Source organism: Schistocerca nitens, chromosome 1 (genome assembly GCF_023898315.1).
Source record: "Schistocerca nitens isolate TAMUIC-IGC-003100 chromosome 1, iqSchNite1.1, whole genome shotgun sequence".
In the NCBI taxonomy this organism is placed as follows: Eukaryota; Metazoa; Arthropoda; class Insecta; order Orthoptera; family Acrididae; genus Schistocerca; species Schistocerca nitens.
Window position 1 is genome coordinate 1139818780 of NC_064614.1, and position 17188 is coordinate 1139835967.

Consider the following 17188-nt stretch of genomic DNA (forward strand, 5'->3'; position numbering starts at 1 on the left):
GGTCGTAGCACGGGCCCTCCGCGTGCCACGAAGTGTGATCTCAAGATTATGACAACGATTCCAGCAGACATGACACGTGTCCAGGCGCTACAGTACGGGACGTCCACAGTTTACAACACTACAAGAAGACCGATATCTCACCATCAGTGCCCGCAGACGTTCACGGAGTACTGCAGGTAGCCTTGCTCGGGAACAGTTGTCTGCAGACACACAGTCTACAGACGACTGAACAGACATGGTTTACTCGCCCGGAGACCTGCAAGGTGCATTCCACTGACCCCTGGTCGCAGGAGAACCCACAAAGCCTGGTGCCAAGGACACACTACGTGGTCATTGGAACAGTGGTCCCAGGTTATGTTCACGGACGAGTCCAAGTATAGTCTGAACAGTGATTCTCGACGGGTTTTCATTTGGCGTGAAACAGGAACTAGATACCAACCCCTTAATGTCTTTGAAAAGGGACCTGTATGGAGGTCATGGTTTGATGGTGTGGGGTGGGATTATGATTGGTGCACGTACACCCCTGCATGTCTTTGACAGAGGAACTGTAACAGGTCAGGTGTATTGCGACCTCATTTTGCACCCGTATGTCCGCCTTTTCATGGGTGCAATGGGTCCAACCTTCTTCCTGATGGTTGACAACACACGGCCCCAACAAACTGCCAACGTGGAGGAGTACCTTGAAACAGAAGATATCAGGCGAAGGGATTGGCCAGCCTGTTTTCCAGACGTAAACCCCATCGAGCACGTCTGGGATGCTCTCAGTCGATGTATCGCTGCACGTCTTCAAACCTCTACGACACTTCAGTAGCTCCGACAGGCACTGTGTAAGAATGGGAGGCTATACCCCAGCAGCTGCTCGATCACCTGAACCAGAGTATGCCAACCCGTTGTGCGGCCTGTGTACGTGTGGATGGTGATCAAATGGTTCAAATGGCTCTGAGCACTATGCGACTTAACTTCTGAGGTCATCAGTCGCCTAGAACTTAGAACTAATTAAACCTAACTAACCTAAGGACATCACACACATCCATGCCCGAGGCAGGATTCGAACCTGCGACCGTAGCGGTCGCTCGGCTCCAGACTGTAGCGCCTAGAACCGCATGGTGATCATATCTCGTATTGGTGTCGGGGAACATGCGCAGGAAACAGTGGCGTTTTGTAGCATATGTGTTTCGGGACGGTTTTCTCAACTTATCACCAATACCGTGGACTTACAGATCTGTGTCGTGTGTGTTCCCTGTGTGCCTACGCTATTAGCGCCAGTTTTGTGTAGTGCCACGTTGTGTGGCACCACATTCTGCAATTATCCTTAATTTATGAGCATAAGTGTACGTACACTCCGCCGTACATTCCGCCTGTGCGGACGGTATTTGCTTCGTGATACATTATCCGTGTTAAAATGGACCGTTTACCAATTGCGGAAAAGGTCGATATCGTGTTGATGTATGGCTATTGTGATCAAAATGCCCAGCCGCAAGCCACCATAAGATGTATGGCGTAGGGAACCTTGCACCACAACTAGTCATTTCCTTTCCTGTTCAACTCGCAAATAGAGTGGGAGACAAACGATTGTCTATATGCCTCCGTACGAGCCCTAATTACTTTACGAGCCCTACTACTCTTATCCTACCGTCGTGGTCTTTACGCGAAATGTACGTTGGCGGCAGTAGTATCGTTCTGCAGCAAGCTTCAAGCGTTTCTCTAAACTTTCTCAATAGTGTTGCACGAAACCATGTCGTCTTTCCTTCCCACTTGAGTTCATGAAGCGTCCCGTAACACTCGCTTGTTGATCGAACCGACCTATAACAAACCTAGCAGCCCACCTCTCAATTGCTTCGATGCTATGCTTTAATCCGACCTGATGGGGAACCCAACCAGTCGAGCAGTACCCAAGAATGGATCGCACTAGTGTTCTATACGCGTTCTCCTTTGCAGATGAACCAATAAACCGAAGTACATTTTTCACCTTCTCTACCACGATCCTCACATGCTCCTTGCATTTCACACGGCTTCCGCTGCGTTACGTCAGATATTTAATCGACGAGACTGTGTCAAGTAGTACACTAGTAACGTCACGCTGTTTTATCCTACTCATCAATATTAACTTTGATTTTTCTACATTTAGAGCAAGTTGCCATTCATCGCAGCGACCAGAAATTTTGTCAAGTCATATTATATCCTCTTACAATCACTCAGCGGCACTACCTTACGGTATACCACAGCATCATCAGCAAACAGCCACAGATAGGTGCTCACTTTGTCCGTGAGATTATTTATGTTTACAAAGAATACGAGCGAGCCTGTCACGTTTCCCTGGGACATTCCTGACGACTATGTGTAGGGTTCTATTACTTAAGAAGTCTTCGATCAATTCATATATCTATAAGCCTATTCCGTATACTCTTACCTTCGTTAACAGTCTACAGTGGGGTACCGTGTAAACTCACTCCGAAAATCTATAAATATGAATCTGCCTGTCGCCATCATACATGTTTCGCAGGATATCATGCGAGAAAAGGTTAAGCTGAATCATCTGCCCTGTTAAACATCAGAATTTCATTCAAGGCTTCCAAGCTCTCCTAATAATCTCAAGGATCTTAAAGAGCCACAACCCTTCATCTGTGAGGGAACACTAACTCCACCACAGCTCATTCATCCATAACATTACTGAAAGTGATACCTTCGAAGACATTTGAGATGGACGCATCGAATATACTGGTATTAACTCATTTTGAAGAGGTTCTCGTTAGTAGAAACACTCAGTTGCTCTTAGTGTGTTCCTCTCTGTCTACTTGTCAAACATTCTCAAAACTTAAAGGGTTAATATGACACGAACCTAAAATCAAAACCTCTACCTGACATCAGTTCATAGGAGCTTCAGTGTTGTCCATTCAACGATCTTATAACCAACCCTCATTACCTCGTGTTATATGCTACTGACTGTGGGTAAACTGAAGAGCGACCAAGCGATTCTCCACTCTCTCTAATCAACTACGTCACGAAGAGGACCTAAAGGCTGTTTCCTAATGTTCTTCCGGCCTTTCCGCGGCACGTCTTTTAAATCGCTGGCAACGCAATGCTCAGGCACGGCTGAGAGTGCTTATTTTCCACTAAATTTATAAACACTATACGGAAGCCAGACTTTATCAGCTACATAACTAACGAAATAAACCGACATCAACAGAATCTGCGTTCCACTGTTAGACGGGAAAGAGATTCTTAATGTGCCTGTACAGCAGGTTACGCGTTCTTGCAGAAAAGGCCACTTTCCCCACCACAAGCACTACTCGCTAATCGGCTTACAGACGAACTACACATGAATCCGGATTCTTATTATGCCAATCGTTAACATACACTAAACACAAATGACTTTAAAATTTCCAACAAGCCGTCGATCCCAAAACTAGATTAAGCCTCTGATGACGTCATTTTAGCGTGTTGTCCCATAAGCAGCACGGACTTGTTTCTCAGCTTTCCCCATTCGGAAAACACCCACCACAGTTACTACGCATTATGACTGCTAAGAACTTCCACAGATATATTAATTACACATATTTTTATTTCCATCATGCACCCTCACTGGTTGTTTCTGTTGAGTTCTTTTACCATTTCCGTGGTCAGATATTGTGATGTATAGAAAGCTTCCTTGTGTCCCCTACATGAGGTCCCAAAACCATCACAGGACGCTAAGATGAATGATTTGTAACCAATAGAATATTATTTCACAGGCCGTTCGAGACAGTTTGCCGTCCGATCCGTCACATGCTGTTTGACCACTGCGGGAACTGACACAGCCTCCGAACGGCAACATGAAGTAGGAAGTTGTTCTGTTGCAGGGCCCGGCATACGGCGCGAGCAGCCTGAGCCCGCACTACGCCGGTCCGCGGGGCTCCAGTCCGCAGGCGGCGACCAGTCCACACCTCTCCGCCAGTCCGCACGTGCCCAGCCCGCAGGGACAGACTCTGGACCTCAGCGTCAGCAGGGTGCCCGCGAGGTCAGAACCTGTCTCTCACGAGATCATTCCAGTAGTCTCAGTCAAATGATTATTACTGTAAAAAATCTCTCTAATCAAGTTCTCTGTGACGTGCCGCCTTGTATCAGAAATATTATCCTGTTACCCAATGGTTCGCTGTTGTGTCGCTTGATGTCTCAAGCAAAACATACTGTGATAACAATAGTCGACTGGTTGTATAATCGTTTCCATGTCAAAAGACGCTTAAAAAGTAGAATAGAAAAAGGCATCAATTTAGTGTACTAACAAAGCTATAACAACCGTCCACATATTTCACAAATGAACTGGAAAATACCATTACCTAATTATTCAGTGGAACCGCAAGATAATAATTCAATACAAACTTAGTAATTCCATTACGGAAAAATGAGAAATAGCCGACATTACTTTGGAGCGTCAGCAGTTTCGATCGTTCAGAAGTTCTCTGAAATGTCCATCCCATCTATGCTAATAACTTTTACGAATCGTTTCCAAATTCATCGCTGTCATTCGGAAATGTTTCATTTCGCGCAAGAAAAGGTAACATATGATTTATATAAATTGTCTAGTACTATTTTTGTTATTTTTTCAGTTTCCGCGGAGTTGCTTCTTCTGACAACTCGCATTTCGCATTCTGATCAGTGCATTTGGTAGCCCTTTTTACTGATCGAGTATCTAGTTTGGGCCCCCGAACACTTTGGAAGCTTAGTGTTGACAAACCTGTTCTATATATCAAAAACATTCTACACCATTTTTACTCCAGGGTTTATTTTCCTGTCTATCCAGTCATTGTCTTCAACTGTCGTATGCATACAAGCTCCGGCAATGATTCCATGACTTCGTTGTCAATTTGTACTAGTTTCTTTTCGTTATTTTTGTGATGCATTATATTAGTGTTATTGTATTGGATATCAGTCCTGTTTTAAGCTTGCTGTATTAAGTTCTTCCATCAAGTGATACATGTGTGTCTCCTTTATTTATGTAATGAATTCATTGAGAAGCAAGAAGAACAGTGCGTCAGCGTATTAGATTGGATTTTGTAGCTAATGTGGAGTCAAACGAACCTCGAAATAACGTCATTCAATTATAAACTTGTTGTGCTACCTTTTATACATTCTTCTTAATAAGATAAATCCATTTCTGGTTCAGTCACACCTGTTACTATGGCAGCGCCTTGATACTACATATCAGCTATTGACATTTCTCCCATGCTCAATGACTTCGGTCTATATATCTAATTACTACTACACTTCAAATTATATTCCTTGACTATGGAACCGATGGAAGTCTGAAGATATTTAGAAAAATACAAAATACCTAAAATTAACGTCGATCTACATCTACATCTACATGGATACTCTGCAAATCACATTTATGTGCCTGGCAGAGGCGCAATTGCTATGTTTTACCGAATACAGTATATTGTTTTACCGACGTGGCGTCTTTCACAAGCAACCTCTAGAAAATAAAGAAAACGTAGCACTGAAAAGGTATCTAACTCAGCTGGTGGTATGTTCTTCGAGGAAAGCGAAGAAGTACAAAAGTATAAGGATGCGAGACAATGGAAATAAAACTCCTAGCGCCTCATCTGAACAATGATAGTGGTGCGGACGGGCGCCCATCACGAGGACGACTCAGCAGAGAGAGTCGACGGGGAAGGAGGAGAGAGGCTGGTGGGTTCGGCGCCGGCGCCGTTTTTGCGGGCCGTAACGAGGCAGGCCGCGCTGCCTCCGCGCGAGATGGGCCTTGTTTACAGCGGCGCATTAGCATTGCCGCAGCGCCGAGTGCGGCACGCCCAACTGCCAGACACTCTCTCTGTCACAGGCGCCGTAAATTCCTCTCGCACTTCCTTCCTTTTGTTTTTTTGGCCCGGAACCAAGAGCGAGGCGTTAAATGAGTATCTGTTACGTCGTAAAACGTATGTCATTACAGAAGGCGTACGAGCTACCACCGCAAGCTGAGACACGGAGCGGTTAGAATGTGACCGATTTCAAGTCCAAAATAACTGTCTTGAGATGGATGGTGAACAATCACAAGTAAGCAATTTAAAGTCGGAATTAACTGACATGAGGTGCAAGGTGAACACTTACATTATTCAAACAGCTATATGACGATTATTACAGAATTAAAGCATTGGATTTTAATCAAGGAACAACATCGAGATAATGCATAATATAGTATTGGACGATCGGCGACTAAAGGTGTATAAAATGGCAGATGCCGTAACTATATCAAGGAAAGAATTAATCATGGGGCAACTTTGTGCAACGTAAGTGCCGAATTTGTTGAAAGTTGAGTAAAACTAAATTTTCTATTGTACTTGAGTAAGCTACTGGACTCGAAAAACCAATCAACAGTCATAGCAGTGGGTAGAATACCATTAAAAAAGAAACAAAAAAAGGACGCACAGGCAGCAGGAAAGGTTAAGGCCGGTGTTTTCTAGGATGCAACAATGTTTAAGGTTTTTGTATTAAATGGATAAAAAAGCCATTAGAGATTTCTATTGCAAACGAAACAAATATATCATCAAGACATTGCAGCTGACCACAGAAATTCTCTGACTATGGTAACACTGAAGCATTTGAATAGCGAACTGTTAAGAATCCGCTCTGCTCATGAGACTTGGCTCTTCCGAATTCTATTTTTCCTCACATTTAAAGAAATGTATAGCTGGAAAAACTTTTTAGTCTAACGAACAGATTATTGCAACCGTAGAAAGATATCAAGAATTGTAAGCAAAGCTTTCCTGGCATCTTCATACTGGAAAACGTGAGACAAGTGCACTGACCTGAAAAGAGTACTATTGTATTATAGCCCTCAATTAGAAGACTGGTTTAGTGAAGCTCTCCACGCTATTTATCACGACTAAGTCTCTTCTTCTCTGCATAACCACTGAACCTGCGTAGTTCTGTAACATCACGTTTTAAAGACATGAATTCACTTCTTGCCTGTACTGTTTATCGTCCGCGTTTCATCTACATCTACATCTACATCTATACTCCGCGAGCCACCTTACGGTGTGTGGCGGAGGGTACTTATTGTACCACTATCTGATCCCCCCTTCCCTGTTCCATTCACGAATTGTGCGTGGGAAGAACGACTGCTTGTAAGTCTCCGTATTTGCTCTAATTTCTCGGATCTTTTCGTTGTGATCATTACGCGAGATATATGTGGGCGGTAGTAATATGTTGCCCATCTCTTCCCGGAATGTGCTCTCTCGTAATTTCGATAATAAACCTCTCCGTATTGCGTAACGCCTTTCTTGAAGTGTCCGCCACTGGAGCTTGTTCAGCATCTCCGTAACGCTCTCGCGCTGACTAAATGTCCCCATGACGAATCGCGCTGCTTTTCGCTGGATCATGTCTATCTCTTCTATTAATCCAACCTGGTAAGGGTCCCATACTGATGAGCAATACTCAAGAATCGGACGAACAAGCGTTTTGTAAGCTACTTCTTTCGTCGATGAGTCACATTTTCTTAGAATTCTTCCTATGAATCTCAACCTGGCGCCTGCTTTTCCCACTATTTGTTTTATGTGATCATTCCACTTCAGATCGCTCCGGATAGTAACTCCTAAGTATTTTACGGTCGTTACCGCTTCCAATGATTTACCACCTATGGCATAATCGTACTGGAATGGATTTCTGCCCCTATGTATGCGCATTATATTACATTTATCTACGTTTAGGGAAAGCTGCCAGCTGTCGCACCATTCATTAATCCTCTGCAGGTCTTCCTGGAGTACATACGAGTCTTCTGATGTTGCTACTTTCTTGTAGACAACCGTGTCATCTGCAAATAGCCTCACGGAGCTACCGATGTTGTCAACTAAGTCATTTATGTATATTGTAAACAATAAAGGTCCTATCACGCTTCCTTGCGGTACTCCCGAAATTACCTCTACATCTGCAGATTTTGAACCGTTAAGAATGACATGTTGTGTTCTTTCTTCTAGGAAATCCTGAATCCAATCACAAACCTGGTCCGATATTCCGTAAGCTCGTATTTTTTTCACTAAACGTAAGTGCGGAACCGCATCAAATGCCTTCCTGAAGTCCAGGAATACGGCATCAATCTGCTCGCCAGTGTCTACGGCACTGTGAATTTCTTGGGCAAATAGGGCGAGCTGAGTTTCACATGATCTCTGTTTGCGGAATCCATGTTGGTTATGATGAAGGAGATTTGTATTATCTAAGAACGTCATAATACGAGAACACAAAACATGTTCCATTATTCTACAACGGATTGACGTAAGCGAAATAGGCCTATAATTATTCGCATCTGATTTATGACCCTTCTTGAAAATGGGAACGACCTGCGCTTTCTTCCAGTCGCTAGGTACTTTACGTTCTTCCAGAGATCTACGATAAATTGCTGATAGAAAGGGGGCAAGTTCTTTAGCATAATCACTGTAGAATCTTAAGGGTATCTCGTCTGGTCCGGATGCTTTTCCGCTACTAAGTGATAGCAGTTGTTTTTCAATTCCGATATCGTTTATTTCAATATTTTCCATTTTGGCGTCCGTGCGACGGCTGAAGTCAGGGACCGTGTTACGATTTTCCGCAGTGAAACAGTTTCGGAACACTGAATTCAGTATTTCTGCCTTTCTTCGGTCGTCCTCTGTTTCGGTGCCATCGTGGTCAACGAGTGACTGAATAGGGGATTTAGATCCGCTTACCGATTTTACATATGACCAAAACTTTTTAGGGTTCTTGTTTAGATTGTTTGCTAATGTTTTATGTTCGAATTCGTTGAATGCTTCTCTCATTGCTCTCTTTACGCTCTTTTTCGCTTCGTTCAGCTTTTCCTTATCAGCTATGATTCGACTACTCTTAAACCTATGATGAAGCTTTCTTTGTTTCCGTAGTACCTTTCGTACATGATTGTTATACCACGGTGGATCTTTCCCCTCGCTTTGGACCTTAGTCGGTACGAACTTATCTAAGGCGTACTGGACGATGTTTCTGAATTTTTTCCATTTTTGTTCCACATCCTCTTCCTCAGAAATGAACGTTTGATGGTGGTCACTCAGATATTCTGCGATTTGTGCCCTATCACTCTTGTTAAGCAAATATATTTTCCTTCCTTTCTTGGCGTTTCTTATTACACTTGTAGTCATTGATGCAACCACTGACTTATGATCACTGATACCCTCTTCTACATTCACGGAGTCGAAAAGTTCCGGTCTATTTGTTGCTATGAGGTCTAAAACGTTAGCTTCACGAGTTGGTTCTCTAACTATCTGCTCGAAGTAATTCTCGGACAAGGCAGTCAGGATAATGTCACAAGAGTCTCTGTCCCTGGCTCCAGTTCTGATTGTGTGACTATCCCATTCTATACCTGGTAGATTGAAGTCTCCCCCTATTACAATAGTATGATCACGAAACTTCTTCACGACGTTCTGCAGGTTCTCTCTGAGGCGCTCAACTACTACGGTTGCTGATGCAGGTGGTCTATAGAAGCATCCGACTATCATATCTGACCCACCTTTGATACTTAACTTTACCCAGATTATTTCACATTCGCATTCGCTAATAACTTCACTGGATATTATTGAATTCTTTACTGCTATAAATACTCCTCCACCATTGGCGTTTATCCTATCCTTGCGGTATATATTCCATTCTGTGTCTAGGATTTCGTTACTGTTCACTTCCGGTTTTAACCAACTTTCCGTTCCTAATACTATATGCGCACTATTTCCTTCAATAAGAGATACTAATTCAGGAACCTTGCCCTGGATACTCCTGCAGTTTACCAATATTACGTTAACTTTTCCTGTTTTTGGTCTCTGAGGACGGACGTTCTTTATCAACGATGATAATGTTCTCTCTGGTAAGCCGTCAGGTATTTTATCGTTTCGCCCAAGGGGGGGTCCCTCTAACCTAAAAAACCCCCGTGTGCACGCCACACGTACTCTGCTACCCTAGTAGCTGCTTCCGGTGTGTAGTGCACGCCTGACCTGTCTAGGGGGGCCCTACAGTTCTCCACCCAATAACGGAGGTCGATGAATTTGCAACCATTATAGTCGCAGAGTCGTCTGAGCCTCTGGTTTAGACCCTCCACACGGCTCCAAACCAGAGGACCGCGATCGACTCTGGGCACTATGCTGCAGATATTAAGCTCAGCTTGCACTCCGCGTGCGATGCTGGTTGTCTTCACCAAATCAGCCAGCCGCCGGAAGGAACCAAGGATGGCCTCAGAACCCAAGCGGCAGGCGTCATTCGTTCCGACATGTGCTACTATCTGCAGCCGGTCACACCCAGTGCGTTCAATAGCTGCCGGAAGGGCCTCCTCCACATTACGGACGAGACCCCCCGGCAAGCACACCGAGTGCACACTGGCATTCTTCCCCGACCTACCCGCTATTTTCCTGAGGGGCTCCATAACCCGCCTAACGTTGGAGCTCCCTATAACTAATAGGCCCGCCCTCTGTGACTGTCGGGACCTTGCCGGAGAATCGGCCACTGGCCCAACAGGCGAGGCATCCTGTGGTGGCTCGGAAACGATGTCATCACCACTAGGAAGCACCCCGTACCTGTTGGAAAGGGGTAAGGCAGCTGCCACGCGGCCAGATCCCACCTTCGCCTTTCGACCAGGCACGCGCGAGCCCACCACTGTCCGCCATTCACCCTGGAGTGATGGCTGACCGGTAAGATGCTCACTTCTGTATTCAGCTGCTCCAGCAGATACTTCATAACCTTATATTTATATTCGATGTTAACAAATTTATCTTTTTCAGAAAAATCTTTCTAGCTTTGGCGAGTCTGTATTTTTATCCTCTTTACTTCTGCAATCGTCACTTATATTGCTATACAAATACCACAACTTAGCCAACACTTTTAGTGCCTCATTTACTAATCTAATTCCCTCATCATTGCCTCATTTAATTCATCTACTCGTATAAACATAATTCCACTATCCTTTTCGTTTAACTGGTATTCCAAGCCCGTTGCTGTGTCTGACGGAATTACGATATCATTGCCAAACCTTAAATTTTTTATTCCTTCTTTCTGAATTTTAATTTCATTTCCAAATTTCTTATTGGTTTCCTCCATAGCTTGTTTTATGTACAAGCTGAGTAATATCTAGGTTAGTCGCCAACTCTGTCTCATTCCACTTCTCAACTAGTGTTTCCCTTCCATTCTCAGTTTTTATAACTCGGTGTGGTTCTGTACAAGCGATAGATAAACATTCGACCCCTTCCATTTTATTCTCGTAACGTCGTTAAAAGCCAAATACGTCTTATATTTGTCCAGTCTGTCAGTAGTACTTGAATACTTTTCATCTTGCTGTTGTAGTCGTCATTGTAATCAGCATCCTTCTGTAGTTGTTAAGTCAGGTTCCCAGTTTATCATTACAGCTCAGTGCCTTCAACTTAAGTATCAGGATTTTATAACGAGAATTGAACATATGACGCAATCTCGCACGATTTCTTCACAGTCAATACATCAACTTTGATATTTAATTGTTGACATGAGCAGCAAAACGTGTGATGGCAGCACACTGGAAGTTCAGTATGTGGTAGTGTGAAGGAATGTCTCGTTGCTCTACAATGGGAATATTGCAGTTAACACTTCGAAAGAAAATGTTCATTCAGCTTCTTATTTTACCACTAACGTTTCAAGGAAGCAAAAATTTAGTCTTCTTCTGTGCAAATCAGGTCCAAGTATTATTGTTAAATGATGTCATCCATAGCCTCATATGTCTGAAAGAAGACTCAAACTAGCACTCGACTGAGTAAGATGTGTCATACAGAATGAGATGCCGCCATCTAACACCGATGTATGATCTACGAAACAAAATAGAATTTAGTACGGGGTGACACATGGGAGACGGACGGTTTTGAACTGCGTAGTACTGAGGGCGCGGTGGTGGGAGGTGGTCGTGGTGGGGATAGTTCTTATCCACACAAGACGCCATTTCATTTATTCAGTCACTATGGGGCAGTGGGATTTGCAATTTCGAGTGTTTGTCTGTGACAGTTTCGTGAAAAGTGGTGAGTCTATTATTGCTATGCAGCGATTGTTTCGTGCGTGGTTTAATGTCGGTCGACATGGAGCTGTTCCGAGCCGTAACACAATCCTCAGATGGGTGGAAAACTTCAGATCAACTGGAAACATACTGGATAAGAAGCATCCTGGCCCGAGACGCAGAGTAACGACACCAGAAAATGTTGAAAGGGTAGGGCAAGCGGCAGTCAGAAGCCCTGGACTGTCAGCTAGACGTCATGCTAGTGAGTTACGAATCAATCGTGAATCGGTTACACGAATTTTGCATAAAGAAATAAAATTCCATCCCTACAAAATGTTCATTGTCGAACAACTTAAGGAAACTGATTTTGCTGTACGAGAAGACTTCGCTTACAGAATACAAGTGATTTTGGGATCGAATGAAAATGAAATTTTATCGATGAGCGATGTAGCTCATTTTCATTTAAACGGGACCGAGAATAAGAAAAACCTACGTTACTGGACTCCAAAGCATCCACATCTTATCCACCAGCGTCCTCTACACTCAGAAAAAGTAACAGTCTGGTGTGCTCTTGGCTCTGTTGGCATTATTGGACCCTATTTTTTTTAAGAGAACGGGGCCACAGTTACTGTTAATTCGGCTAGTTACATTCGTATGCTTGAAACATTCTTGAAACCAGAACTAAGAAGACGACGAATCCCTTTAAAACGTGTTTGGTTCCAGCAGGATGGGGCAACATCGCACACCGCAAACACTTCAATGACAATTCGTAGACGCATGTTTCATGGCCGGATTATCTCACGTTTTGGCAATGTTCCTTGGCCTCCCAGGTCTCCCGACTTGTCAGTATGTGACTTTTTTTTGTGGGGGTACCTTAAGAACTGTGTCTATAACCACAAACCACGAAATTTGGACGAGTTGAAGAATGCAATCATTCAAGAAATTGCTGCCATCCCTGCAGAGATTTTAGTCCGTGTGATGGAGGATTTTGAGAAGAGATTTGAGTCCAGCATTCGAAACGATGGACATCACCTTGACACCAATAGTCTTCACAAATAACTTTAACTAAAATAGCAAATAATGAGCTTTGATTTTGTGTAAATAAACATGCATTAATTTTAAAATTGGCTGAGTATTATTTCATTAAAAACCGTCCTTCTCCCGTGTGTCATCCTGTACTTAAAATGAGGGATGGGTTATACGTGTAATGCGTTAATTGGGGCTGTAAGTGATGTGTTTAGAGATGCGTCCAGTCATTGTCTACTACCAACTTACCTTTTTCTTCATTTCACTTATAATATTTTAAATTCCCAGTAGATACAATGTATTAATTAAATGGGAGTCTCTTTTGAAAAGGTGTTGGTGCGCGGTGAAAGAAAAGCTGGGGAAGAAAGACGAGAATCAGTGACAGTCATGAAAAAGCGCTTACTCATCGAACAGAAAAGGGTATGCGACGTACTTGATAGAAAAGCAGCAGCCTATGGTGAGGGCACACTCCGTCAGCAGCAAGAGCGACGGCTGCTTGTGTTGCAGCGGCGCGCCGAGCCCCATGTACCCAGGCGGCGCCTACCTGACGGCGGCGGCGACGGCGGCCGCAGCGGCTGCGGCAGCGGCAGCGCCCCCGCGCGACGAGCAGACGGAGCCGGTGGACTTCTCGACGGCTAACGAACCCGTCAACTTCAGCCGCGGGCCCGTTTTCCCCGCGGGCGCAGCCGCCTACAGCCGCGAGTCCACGCCCGACAGCGGCTCCCACTACCTCGACTCCTACCGCGAACACGCCAACGGTGAGTACGTAAAGGAAGGGCTGCGTTTAATATTCTCCTACCTGTACATCGACGTGATCATACACGCACTGGTAGCACTTGAGCTCAATCACGTGACATATTTTCATTTTATGACTTCACCTTCAAAGTACACTGAGGTGACAAAGTCATGGGTTACCTGGATACACGTACACAGATATATGCGTACACGATGTATAAAAGGGAAGTATACTGGCGGAGCTATCATTCGTACTTAGGTGATTTTTGTAAAACGGTTTCAGATGTGATCATGACCGCACGAAAGGAATTAAGGGGTGTAGGACGTTAAACGGGCCAACTTGGAGCAGAAGAGGCACCATAGGACATTTTATTTTCTATTGTCTATACTTTTACAAATAAATTCATAAAACTTTGTCAGCATGACCAGGAAGGATTCAGGATTCACACTCATAGCAGTGGAAGTGCAAAACCATAACAAAATAAATTTTTTTAGATACGAAATTCCATCATTTTTTCACTTACTGTTGGCTGCATTTGTTGCTATAGGTACATTTTTCTTCACAAGTGAGAGAGATTCTTTGATGAATTTTGCACAGCATACAAACCATACTTACAGGTGTATGAAACTCTAGAATTTTCCAAATCTATTAAAAACTGTGGTAAAAATTGAGGTAATTAACTACAAAATTTTATTATTTTCTAAACATAAAGTTTAAAACGTAACAACTCATTCATTTTTTCATAAATTAAATAGATTCTAGAGTTTCAGACACCTGTAAGTATGGTTTTTATGCTGTGCAAAATTCATCGAACAGTCTCTCTTACTTATGAAGAAAAGTGTACCTATAGCAACAAATGCAGCCAATAGTAAGTGAAAAAAATGATGAAATTTCACATGTAAAAAAATTATTTTGTTATGTTTTTGTACTTCCGCTGCTACGAGTGTGGATCCTGAATTCTTCCTGGTCATGCTGACAAAGTTTTATGAATCTACTTGTAAAAGTATAGACAGTGGAAATTAAAATGTCCTGTGGTGCCTGCCGGCCGAAGTGGCCGTGCGGTTAAAGGCGCTGCAGTCTGGAACCGCAAGACCGCTACGGTCGCAGGTTCGAATCCTGCCTCGGGCATGGATGTTTGTGATGTCCTTAGGTTAGTTAGGTTTAACTAGTTCTAAGTTCTAGGGGACTAATGACCTCAGCAGTTGAGTCCCATAGTGCTCAGAGCCTGTGGTGCCTCTCCTGCTCCAAGTCGGCCCGTTTGACGTCCTACCCCCCTTAACAGACTTAGAACGCATAGTGGTACAAATATTTACAAACACCCAACATAGCAGACTGCACCTGAATTTCAAACTTAACCTGCCTGCGGTAAACGTTACGTGGAAGGTGACTAGTTACAGCTGGTGACCGCTTTGAAAGAGTTAGCTCGCCCAGCTCTGTCGCTGCACGGTCTGCTTGAAACGCTGCCCCCGCGCAGTGGGTCAGCCGTCTCGTCGATTACCGCGTGCCGCTAGCGCGGGTCGGACATGACGGGGAAGGAAGCGGCGTGCGCGCCAGCCTGTATCGCCGGCTGCCCCCCCTCGCCCAGGGACCAATTCCGTTTATTTGCGCGCATGTTGGCGCCGGCCGACATTGCCAATTTTCGTTTCTGTGTCCGCCGCGTCCCCCACCCGCGCCCTTCTCCTGCCCCAGTCTGCTGTTTTTTGCGCCTCTGTCGCCGCGCTGTGGGAAACTGCGCTTTGAGCGCGCCGGCGACAAGTGAACAGTACAGCTGCTTCATATCGCCGTGTTTATTGCCGCCTTTTGCCGGTGCTGTCCGGCTTCGACTTTCATTTTTTTTTTGCTTCATTTGTTACGTGCGAGTAATATAGATCGTCATACTGAACGCCAATGCTCAGGAATCGACCGTATTGATCAGCGTTTCATCGGGTACAACTTTTAAAAGAGACGAAATTTGATACTGGCAGTGGTCTTTTTGTAAAATACAATAACTGTACTCTAGATTTATACGGATAACTAGCACATGAGTGACAGTTCCTCAACTAAAGGATTGTGTAACAACAGTCGCTAAGTACGCTAGTTATTCCCACCTGATCATATCGATCAAAAGCTGAAACGACTGAAAATATTTTTTGCTACCGACATAAATAGGGAGAAAGGCATACAAAATAGCGAAATTCACGCATGTCTTAATGCGACGAGAATTTGTCCTCGCTTTAAATATTATTTGAAGGAGAAGGTAACATGCCGGGCTTTATAGTACAAATAGATGAATTCAATATTTAGTATTTAAATCAGTAATATATCACAAAACATAACTTCAATATATAATGTGGGCAATAATAGGGACCGGTGACCTCATCAGTTTGGTTCCTTAGGAATTCACACACACAATAAATTGGTATGTCTTGAAGGACATCTAAGTGTTTACAAATTTTGCGTAGCGATAAAAAAAAATTAAAAAATTAAAAAAACCAGGAAAGATGTGAATTATGTAATGACTTCTAACGAATAGACACTTAAATACTAAATAACATTCAGAAGTAAAGCATCACGAAACTATAAACTGAATATCTTTGTCGGTATGCAGTAAAGTCCCTTACATCAGTGTTAGCCAACGCACGTACAGGCATATCACATCATGCGTAAAAAACCACTCATACTAATCTGAGCATTACAAACAGATTCAGAGTTATATGACGCAGCAGGTTTGCTTCCGATAGGCGGTGGGTGAAGTAGATGTAGTACCCGTATAGTTCTAATACTATAATCGAATAATCAGTAAGCGAAATCCTGCCTCCATCATCGGAATTCAGACAATTCCAAAGGTGTAATGTTTTTCTGTAAGTGTGTAATGTCTCGTTGATAGCTACGTCGTTAGAAAACAAGCCGTATATTATATTGCGTAAAGACTGGAGGACGGAGTCGAAAATCTCGCCATACCGCTTGTACAGCCATTTGACAAATCTTACATAACTGCATCTACCATCGATATCATCGTGACTGTTATCTGTTTTTAATCAACGGCACGCTGGAAATTTGTTTCTGCGTCCATGACAGATACGAAGATGAGATACTTAGATAAAAACTACACTCACAGTCAGAAGAAACAAAACCCGTTGAACGACTAGAGACAGGACGTTCATATTCACAGGACATGTACATTAGTATGTTCTGCAGAAATGATTAACATATGAACCATGTTGGCCCACGGGTTCAAGGTCAAAATCGATATCGTGGCGCAACTCCACCTACCGATAAAACGTCCCTGCAGCTTTGTCGCTATAAACGTAAAGCAATGGATCAGCGTTACTTCAGTAGCTGTTCAGTATTTCTCGCAGACGTATGCGCGAACCGTACCATCAAATAAGTGAGTTTGAAAGTGCTGGATTGTTGCCATGAGAGAACGTGATACGTACATCCGGAAATTCCTGTTCATGTGTGACGAAGAGTTTCGGCAG

At 43.7% G+C, this 17188-nt stretch overlaps 1 protein-coding gene across 1 annotated transcript in view; it reads left to right on the plus strand.

The window, feature by feature from the left end:
- LOC126232606 (trithorax group protein osa-like) overlaps window positions 1–17188 on the plus strand; it is a gene marked incomplete at its 5' end in the record, with an annotated part of 313958 nt that overhangs the window by 106563 nt on the left and 190207 nt on the right. Inside the window, 3 exons of the mRNA XM_049942808.1 lie at window positions 3840–3986; window positions 12613–12620; window positions 13502–13741. Of these exons, the coding sequence (XP_049798765.1) occupies window positions 3840–3986; window positions 12613–12620; window positions 13502–13741 (395 nt within the window). The remainder of the gene's footprint in view (window positions 1–3839; window positions 3987–12612; window positions 12621–13501; window positions 13742–17188) is intronic.